Source organism: Gymnoscopelus braueri, assembly GCF_963280865.1.
Source record: "Gymnoscopelus braueri genome assembly, chromosome: 12".
NCBI lineage: Eukaryota > Metazoa > Chordata > Actinopteri > Myctophiformes > Myctophidae > Gymnoscopelus > Gymnoscopelus braueri.
Window position 1 is genome coordinate 33,460,607 of NC_137614.1, and position 10,859 is coordinate 33,471,465.

Sequence of the window (10,859 nt, forward strand, 5' to 3'; positions counted from 1 at the left end):
GGAAAGAGAGAGAGAGAGAGAGAGTCTCTTCCCAGCACTCTCCATTGCATATCTCGATTCAGTTTGTCGCTTAATATCTCTCTCACTCTTGCTCATCTCCTCTTTCACATTGTCCTCCCTCACACAGTCTTGATCCCATCTAGTTTTCCAGCTCTCCTCTCCTCTCCTCCCCCGCTTTGGTCCTCTCCACTTCTCTCTCTCCATCTCTATGGGGCCAACATCGTACCCTCATGTCTCTATCACTGTCACCCCCCACCACCACCACCACCACCACCACCACCACCAATGCATATCTATGAGGTGCAGGGTGCAGCCAGGCAGTGCAGCTATCCCCTAATGTGGAATGGCTTAAAGCGCAGAGGGAGAAGCCACGGGCTGGATGCTGGATTAGACGTGGAGTGGGGGGGGGGTGGGGGGGTGGGGGGGTTGGGGGGGTTGGGGTTGGTTGAGGAGCTGAGCCTCTGCAGGCTGCCGAGGGGAGCGATTTGGAGAAGGGATCAGCCCCCGCTCTGTCCCCGAACCGCTGGCAAAAAATAAATAGGGACACCACTAAGAATTCCAGCCTGAAACGAAATGAGGAGACGGGATAACAGTGGCCACCTTGGACCCCTCCTCACCTCTCTCTCTATGTCACCTGACAGACAGACAGACAGACAGACAGACACTGACATTAAAGCCTGATTTATACTTGGCTGCGCATCATGTCTTGCACCAAAAGTAGCAGATCTACAAGCTGACCATGCATCGCAGACACATGACGCACTGTGAGCTTGTACGTCGGTTATTTTTGGTGTGAGACACCGGCGTGCAACCAAGTATAAATCAAGCGTTAGTCATTTTAGAGAGGACAGTGTCTGCAGACAGACAGACAGACAGACAGACAGACAGACATGACCCGAGGCTTCCTTTTGAACGGGGTTATATTCACAGCTGTGTCCGTTTGAAACTGTTGCCGTGCGTGCTCGGCTGGTCAGATGATGCTGTATTCTGAGGGCTCTCGTCATTTACAGCATTTTCACGAGACAGCGTTTCACTGTTGCATTACGGTGTCATATCTCATCATCGCCCCGGCCCGCTACATCGCCACAGTGTAAGTGGCCGCGTTGTTCACACATTTCATTACAAACAAAGGAACCATAGATCTGCTCTTTCCCTTCATGATGTTAGTTCTAATTGAAACAGATAACCGTGTGCATCAGATAATCTGGCTGCAGCTATTTTAAAAACACCAGTGTATGTACAGTACATCATGCGGGGTGGAGGGGGGGGGGGGCTTCAATGAAATCAGCCACATATATTGGGAATATTTACACCCTGCCAGTATTTTGCGAGCAGCGCCCCGGGGCTTTGTGGAAGAATGGCGGTACATGGATCACCAAGGTGGTCTGGGGAGATTAGCAAACCCCCCCCCCCCCATCCCCTTCCCCTCCAACTCTCAGCTCCATGCCCCAGGGGCTTGTGGAATATATGGGTAGTGATGTGGGATTGCATTTACAGGAACAGAAAGGGTTCTGTCATATAAATAAATGCACAGTGAAGTGACACGCAGCACGGTGAAATGATATGGCCCTCGGAGGAGCCCAATAGGAGGTCCCTTTTATCTACTGTCGCTCTCTGTGAATGTTTACTGGTTGTTGTTGTGAATTTACTGTGACCAGTTTGTGGTTTGAATAGTTTGGACCTGCAGTGATGATATACATTTGGTTCTTGCTCCTGGAGCCATGCAATTAAATGCATCATGTATTCACTAATAATTAGATGAATAAATCATTGATCACCGCACTAGCAAAATTAGAAAAGAGAAATCATACTTTTGTGGAACCTGCTGTAAAATGAAACACATTTAAGTTAATTCTAGCATCACAGAGTAGCCAGAATTCAGTTGTACTTTACACAAATAACCAGCTCAGTGGCCTTGTGGGTAGAGTGAGATTGGGAGGTTGGGGTTCAATCCCCGGCCGGGTCGTACCAAATACTATAAAAATGGGACCCAATGCCTCCCTGCTTGGCACTCAGCATCAAGGGTTGGATTGGGGGTACACTCTCTTGAGTTAAATGAACACTGAGGATTTCTTACTGTATAAAGTTGTGCTTCTTGTAGAGGCGAGAGACAGATTGTTTTACTTAAGTAAAAGTATCAATACTGCAATGTAGAAAAACTCTGTTACAAGCAAAAATCTGGAATTCAAAATTTACTTGAGTAAAAGTACAAAAGTATTGCTATCAAAATGTACTTGTACAATTTACGATGCATTGTGAGCTTGCAGATCGGCTATTTTCAAATGGCCGAAATGTATATAGGGCTGAAGTGGGTAATGTATGTTTTGTAATAATAATCTAAATCTACAAAGTAACTAGTAACTAAAGTTTTCAAATAATTGAAGTGGAGTAAAAGTATAATATTTGCCTCTGAGATGTAGTGGAGTAGAAGTAAAAGTACAGAACATAGGAAATACTCCAGTAAAGTACAAATACCTAAAAATGGTACTTATGTACAGTACTTGAGTAAATGTACTTAGTTACTTTACACCACTGCTCGTGAGACTCCATTTGGGTCCATTCGGTTCTATTTGTACACTCTCTGAGTTAAATGAACACAGAAGATTTGTACTTTGTGAAGTTTCGCTTGTCGCCGAGGCGAGAGAGACTCACCTTTCTCTCGCTGGATCTGTTTTTTCTCGCAGGCAGTCGGATGGACGAAGGCTCGGACGTGGAGTCAGAGCCTGACCTGCCCTTGAAGAGGAAGCAGCGGAGGAGTCGCACCACCTTCACAGCCGAGCAGCTGGACGAGCTGGAGAAGGCCTTCGAGAGGACGCACTACCCCGACATCTACACCAGGGAGGAGCTCGCACAGAGGACCAAACTTACTGAGGCTCGGGTCCAGGTAAGCAGTTGATGCCTATTCTGTAACCACTTAAACCTTCTATTCTTAGTCAAAACAGACCTGAGTTACTTTTTTTTTTATGTCTACACCACCTTGCGAGGCGTTGTGAACTTGTAGATCGGCTATTTTTGGCAAATGTTCCCCCCAGAATAGTCATGATGGGTTCAGGTGGTTAAACATGTGTGGTACAGAATAAGCATCAACTGGGCTTACCTGGACCCAAGCCTCTGTAAGTTTGAACTTGAACACAGAACACTGCAAAATCTATTTTAAAACGTTAATGAATTATTATTAAAATTATAATACACAAGACATGAGCTGGTCAGCCCAGCTTGGTGTATGGAAGTTCATCAATGGTTCAGTAGCAGTGTATGTTGTGGGATCCTCTTTACGGTGCCATACAGGTGTGCACAGTAAAATCCACAGTATTAATTTAACTCTGAGAGTGTGCAAATGGAACCAAAATGGACCTATAGAGTACCGAAGTCCTGACGTCACACAAAAAACAATGCCATGAGAGTGGTACCTCTGGGTCACAGTAGGGGTGTGCCGATATATCGTCCCGCGATATATCGCGTTACGTTATTATCGTTATTTTTTTTTTTACAATAATAATAATCAGGCATGCAAACAGCCCCGAGGTGAAAAGGGTGACAACATGTTTTTTTTTTTTCGGGTCAGGTGTCACACTATTGCCCTATTTGGATTCAAAACGGCTATTGTAGCTGAAAAGCTACAAGTTTGCATGTCTGAATAATGAAAAAACAGAATTATTTGTTTGCATTTCATTTTTTTATCCCCCATATATTTTCATAATAAAAAAGTGCGTATCGTATCGTATCGAAGTTGTGAGCCCAATATCGTATCGTATAGTTTCGTGAAATTAGTGTATCGGCACACCCCTAGGTCACAGCGTTATTTTTTGTATTGGAATTCCCATAGGCAAATCTCAGATCACGTCATATAAGAACTGTGTTCCAAAAATAAACAAACCACCCCGGCAATTTTGTCAGGTACGTGACTCTGTGTCGTTTATGATATTGAGTTACATTTGATAACGTATGTGTTTGGAGGAAAAAAATGTTTTGTCTTTCTTTGGATAAATTAGTCAGTTGATGCTTCATATCCATATGAGTAAAATCGCAAGGGTGGTTTGTTTATTTTTGGAACACAGTTCTTTATATGACACGATCTAAGATTCCCCTATGGGAATTCTAATAACATTGTGACCCAGGGGGTTAGCGCCCTCTAGCGGCAGTGATGTCAGACTTCGGCGCTCTATAACCAGTCCATTTGGACCCTTATACGGATCAGGGTAAGGTTCTGAAGAAGGACTCAGTTGAATAGAGACTCTGTTAGTTTTCTTTGGCACACAGCAGTTATACTGTAGCTTATCTGCCTGTTGTTTAGTTTTTGGTTGGTTTCTGTTGAGAGTGTCTCCATGGACGGTGATATGAACATCCCTGCAAGCAGACAAAGTGAATCCGTCATGATCTCATTCCTCTCGCCATGCATTCGTTTGGCACTGCTCTTGCGAGTTAGAACATTCTCCTTTGCGCCGTCCTCGAATTTTCAACACTTTTTTTTTTTTTTTAACACACGTTACATATTTACCCGCTGAGTCGGACTTCCATTCACACATACGTAAAACACCCTTGTAAGTCGGCCAGCTGTTCAAGTCTCGCCCCAGAGAGAACGCTTCCTTTCTTCTCGCTGGAGTTTTGACAGCTCTACTGTGCCCGCACAATTCCCACTTTCTCGAAGTCGCGGCGGAGAAAAATACTGTAGAGTTATAGCAACAGCTGTTAGGTGCGCCAGCGAGGGGGCGGTGGGCGATGGTGGCGTGGTTGGGGGATAGAATGAGCCAGGGGTTGCATTCCTGATGGATTTCTCACTCTCCAACATCTTGGCTAGGATCTTTTCTTCCCACCACTTTCAAGCCCACCGCTCCTTGTAAAATTCACCGCATATTAGAGGGGGATCTTTTGGCTCCTCTCATGGGAGCTTTCAACCCAACAGCAACATGAATCAATCAAGGCCTAGTAAAAGGAAAAAAAGAGGGAGAGAGCAGGAGGTACTATGCACTACTACTGCACTCAGGCATGTGATCCGTGCCAACATTCAATCCTTATTGACTGACAGAAGACAGCAACATGATTTTACAAAGTTTAATTCAGTTCAGGACAACCTGAACCAACCCAACAATTCTGCTTCATCCATCTAATACTACTGGTCAGACAGTGAGGCAGAAACACACATTGGGCCTTTTAATTATAATAACACAACTTTTATTAAAAATAACTGTGCTTGCTTACAAGCAAATTGTGCTTTAACAATCGTAAATATGGATTACCACCCGGCCATGGCTCTTTAGCTGGCCCTAATTGGTTAGCTACCGTTGCTCACGTTGTGCTTGTAGGTCCGATTTCCGCTATAAGGTTTAAATGGTTAACGATAACTCCTCATCCTCTTCAAGAAACACACACACACACACACACACACACACACACACACACACACACACACACACACACACACACACACACACACACACACACACACACACACACACACACACACACACACACACATTTATGTATAAACAGACCCCCAAATTGTGTGAAAGTCCAATAACATATTTGGACATGTGGCAACCAGGTTGTTTAGGGATTTTCTCTAGTAATCTAATGTGTGGCTTCAAAAACTCTGAATAAGGTCAAAGTAAATTAAATTTGGATAAGACCACTAAAACTGAAGGCAAATTTATGTCTAGGGCCCGAAAGAAACAATTGAGTGAGGGAAATTCTATGAAACAGCTAAAGTAAGGTTTATCAGTTTGGCTGAACAACAGAGAAATATTGAGGGCTGACAAGTTGGCCCTTTCATCAAAAAGTGACAAGTAGCAAAATACTGCATGTCAATGTTTTGATTTATGTTTTACGTACAAATAGAGCCAGGGCATATTTCACAGGAGAAACACACAAAATACATTCACAATAAGCCAAAACAAGCTATACATACTGTAGGTTGGCACCAACCTCAATGGAAATAAGCTCTCTGGCCTTTTGTGTTTTATCCTTTTGACACGTACAAAGATATGATAGATATGATGCATATGTTGATTATACGGCTCATATTGTATTTTGTCGATAAAGACGTCAATCAATCAATCAGTCAGTCACCATACAATGGGACCAATCTTTCTGATCTTGCGTGAAAGGCAAAGTATCATTATATACAACCTAGACATCCAATGACTTGGGGTTGCATTCAAAACGGCTCCCTGGCCGAGCCCCACACTGTAAAATCCTCAGTGTTAATTTAACATTGAAAGAGAAAAAATGGACCTGTAAGGTCTAACAGAGTCACTCCAACCACGACCCCCTGTTTTGAGGCTACCGTTAAGGTCTCAATGCCACAGACAGGGCAGGACATGGAGTCAGGTACCTGACCCCTCTCGGCTGACCTTGGTGACCTGTACTTGCCTGGCAGCTGCTGCTTGACACAAGATCCAGATGTGTGAGCTTGGGAGGGGGGAGCGGGCCGCTGGTGGGGTTGCTAGCATGCTGGTGGAAGGGAGGGAAGGCATAAGCCTGAGTTATACTTAGTTGTGTGCCGGTGTCGCACACGGAAAATAGCCGACTTAAAAGCTCACATCGTGTCGCACTTCCTCAGGTTATGAGCTTTAGAAAAGAGACGGGGCCATGAGCTTCATGATGCCACACAGAAAAAATACAGAGGGAGAGAGAAAAGAGAGAAATCGAGCTGCACTTTCTGTAAGTGCCAACTGTATAAGACGTCAGAGATACATACTTCCCACAGATTACAAACACCACAAAATAATTAGAAAACCTGACTAATAACGAAAACTCCCATATCTGCTGGGTGAAGTGCAGCAAATGTGCAAACACAGCAGAAAGATTTGTGACCTGTTGACAGGAAAAGGACAATGGAATACAAGCAACATACAGACTGTCCTCTTGATTCTTGATTCCTGCACTATCTGCACTGTGCTGATACCTTTAAATACATTTGAAAATGTTTTTTATTATTTATATTTTTTTGTTAAAATATCTTTCCAGCAACAGCACACATTTTCTGGTCGTATTTTTATGTTTTTCCCTCCTATTATACTATCCCTACTGATTGCAAAGTTGCAATGTTACACAGTTCTGTTGACACATTTCTAGTATGAATGAATTTGATGTAAAGCGTCCTTGGGGTTCATGAAAGGCGCTAACAATACAAGCTATTGTTATTATTACTAGTGCAAATATATTTTTTATTGCACATACATTTATCAATTTTGGTTGTTTTTATTTCACACTTGCATTGGCAATGTGACATATGTTTTCTTTTCCAAGAAAGCCCCTTTGAATTGAATTGGATTGAGAAAGAGAGAGAGAAAGTGAGAGAGAAAGAGAAAGGGAGAAATAAAGAGGGAGAGAAAGAAAGGGGAAAAGAAAGAGAGATCTAGAGAAAGAAAAAGAGAGAGCGATATATGTAGAGAAAAATAATCTTTGCATCTGCGTCTTTTTCAACTTCCAGCACTGTTCTTTAATTAATTCCATTGTCTGCTTGAACCCCGTCTGGCTGCCGACCAAGCCATATTCTTATACAAAGTCACTACACGAAGACGAAGGTTGCGTGTTTGTTTTAGCGCAGTTCCATTTGGATTTTGTCAGTTGAAATGTTTCTTATACCATCTTTAAGGCATTGCTGCATTATTAGCATGTACAGGCAGCAAAGAGAGTGGAGACTGGTCCCATGTCTGGAACCAAACCCAATGTACCAGTCAGCACTTCTACCATGGCATTAATTGTCTCCGCCAGGCCGAAAGGCATGGCGAGAGATTATGTTTTACCCCCCGTCCGTCCGTGTGTCCGTCCGTGTGTCCGTCCGTCCGTCCGTCCGTCCGTCCATCTGTCTGCGAGCGGCTAATCTCCGAAACCGTTGGCCCGGTTGCTGCGAAACTGTGCACACACACTCCCTGGATGCCAATTCAGAACCTCTGCCCCAAATATTTTACATGGCCCTGTTATAGCGCCACCAGGAGGCCGATTTGTGCAAAATGTGTTTTTTGATATTACTCCTACAGATTGTATCCAAACATCACGCAAATCAGTACACAGTATCTCTATAGTCATGTGATCAACACGGATCTGTCTGGTTATCCATATTCCATCCTGATTGGCTAAGGTTGGCTTCCAAAGTTTGCAGGATTGGTCCATTTTGAACTAAATGCCTCAAATCATGAACGCAGCTTGCGATTTCCGTGAAATTTCACACGCACATTCCCACTAGGCCGAGGAAGAAATGCCACTTGGAAATTTTCAAATCAGCCTCATGGTGGCGCTATAAAAGGCCAAATTGCGTTTTTAACTGTAACTGCACCGATCTGCGTGAAACTTTGCACGCATACTCCCTAGAGGCCAAGGAAAAACACCTGCCCTGCATTTTTCACATTAGCCTTTATAGCGCCACCAGGAGCCGACTTATGTAAAACACATATTTTGACATTAAGCCTTCAGATTTTATCCAAATCTCATGCGAATCGGTACACATGATCTCTATAGTCATGTGATCAAGATGGATCTGTTTGATTTTTCATATTCCATCCTGATTGGCTAACATTGACATCTAAGGTTTGCAGGAGTGGCCCGTTTTGAAGAAAATGCTGCAAATCATGAACACAGCGTCCGATTGCGGTGGAACTTTGCACGTACATTTGCACTACGTTGAAGAACAAACGCCACCCTTTTAACATTGCCCTATTATAGCGCCACCAGTAGGCAGATTTTTCTTTTTTATATTACTCCTACAATTTATTTCCAAACATCATGCAAATCAGTACACATTATCTCTATAGTCAAGTGATCAAGGTGGTTCTGTCCGATTTTTTATATTCCATCCTGATTGGCAAATTCTGAACATTGCTGGCCCACAATAACCTACCTGACCTGGCGGAGACCTGTGCTCCGAGGAGCACTTTTTCTAGTTCAGATGTGTGATCACCAGATGCACACATCTCGTAGAGAAGAGGAAATTCTCCTCACATGTTGTGCATGTCCCCTCACACACACTTTGGATTGTGAGCGACGCATCTGTTCGGCCATGGCCCTTAGCTTGAAGGAGGCTTCAGATATCACCATCACTAAAGACAAGCATTGAAGCACTTTTTGGCTCCATCGTACAACAAGATATGAAATAAGTGGTTACACTTATTTCATATTTTGTCATATGATGGTGTTGCACAGCAAAAATAGCTGATCTATAGTCAAATCGTGACACGCTGTGAGCTTGTAGATCTGCAATTGTGGTAGATCTTGGAAATTTTCACCAAAACAGGGGTGCAAAAGAAAAACACCCTGTGGCGTTTCTTGAGTTTTATCGACCGAACCAACTTGACCGGCCTAGATGGCCTTCGCAGGAACACATTTAAGTCAATGAAGCGACATTGTCCTTTTACAAAAACAACTTGCTTAGAAAGTTGGCTCAAAGCAACTCCCCGGAGTCATTTGTTTTGATGCGGCACAAAGGAGCAAATGCGATTTGTGGCGATCAGCGGGTCGGAAGCAATGGCTGTGTACCAGGGACCCGTGTTTGAGAATTCAAATGAATTTCTTTCACTCTGTCTTTCTACTCCCAGTAATCCACCCCCACCCCTGCACTCCTCTATCCAGTCTCAACCATCTCTCCTCAGCTGTTCTTTAATTAGCAGCCCCAACTGCAGTTACAGTAAAACTGCAATCGAGAACTTATTTGAACAAATAAAACATTATTTTAACCAATCTGTGTAGAGTAAGAGTATGTTAATACAATATATCTAGTACAGCTGCAGTTGGAGGTAGTCTCCCTACTCTTCCATTGACAGATTTAGATGCTGGTGTCAGGTAGGACACCTACTGGTTGTGAGGTAGCACTGCCTTAAGCTCATAGCGCAATATCTCCCTTGACCAAGTACAGTTGGGTTAGGGTTACTGGTAAAAACAGACATGTAGAGAGAGGAGAGAGAGAGAGAGAGAGAGAGAGAGAGAGAGAGAGAGAGAGAGAGAGAGAGAGAGAGAGAGAGAGAGAGGTTCTCTCTGGCTGCTGATCTCTGATCAGTGTTTCAGCAGGTGAGTAGGAGCTTCCATCCAGGCTGCAGGCTGCATGTCCTACCATCTCCAATGCATGGAATCTGGAGTCAATTTCCTAACAAGACATGTCACATGGGAACATCCAACAACAACAACAGAGAGGGTGGGGGGGGGGATAAGGGCAGGGATATGGGGTTCATACGTGTGTGTCACAAATGTGTACAGTACATGAGTGTAAGCAAGTGTGTGTGTGTGTGTGTGTGTGTGTGTGTGTGTGTGTGTGTGTGTGTGTGTGTGTGTGTGTGTGTGTGTGTGTGTGTGTGTGTGTGTGTGTGTGTGTGTGTGTGTGTGTGTGTGTGTGCGTAAGTTTGAATTTGCACTTGTCAGTGTGCAGGCATGGTGTGTGCGAGTGTCCTTCTGCGTCCATGCATGCACGTGCGTGCATGTCTGGGTATACATGTACAGGCTGTGTATTCGTGCCGTTGCACACGTGCACAGGCACACATGCACCATGCACCATGCATGTACTGTATGCCTGCCTGCATGCATGGTGTATGTGTGTGCAATGCTGTGCATTTATCCATACACGTGCGTGCGTGTGTGCGTGTGTGAAAATGCACGTGTGTGATCCTGCCGGCCATCTGCAGGCAGTAAAACCCCCTCCAACTCTTTGTATGTCAAGCTATGTCAAATGAGAAGAGAAAGCTAGAGTGAGGGCCTCTCTTAGCACCTTCTGTGCCTGCATGTGACCTCTGTATGGCTCCTGGCATGCATGCACCATGTTACCACCAAAGGACAGGACAGAGAGAGAGAGAGAGACGGAGACGGATAGTTACAAAAGAACAGTTAAATATGCAATGGACTGTTACGGTCCATTTTTACACTCAAGAGTTAAA

At 44.1% G+C, this 10,859-nt stretch overlaps 1 protein-coding gene across 3 annotated transcripts in view; it reads left to right on the forward strand.

The window, feature by feature from the left end:
* Positions 1 to 10,859, forward strand: part of LOC308097529 (paired box protein Pax-7-like) — a 74,407-nt gene that overhangs the window by 24,871 nt on the left and 38,677 nt on the right. For all 3 annotated transcript variants that reach the window (XM_080445349.1, XM_080445350.1, XM_080445351.1), the window contains exon 5: positions 2,685 to 2,884. In XM_080445349.1, coding sequence (XP_080301475.1) covers positions 2,685 to 2,884 — 200 coding nt within the window. The remainder of the gene's footprint in view (positions 1 to 2,684; positions 2,885 to 10,859) is intronic.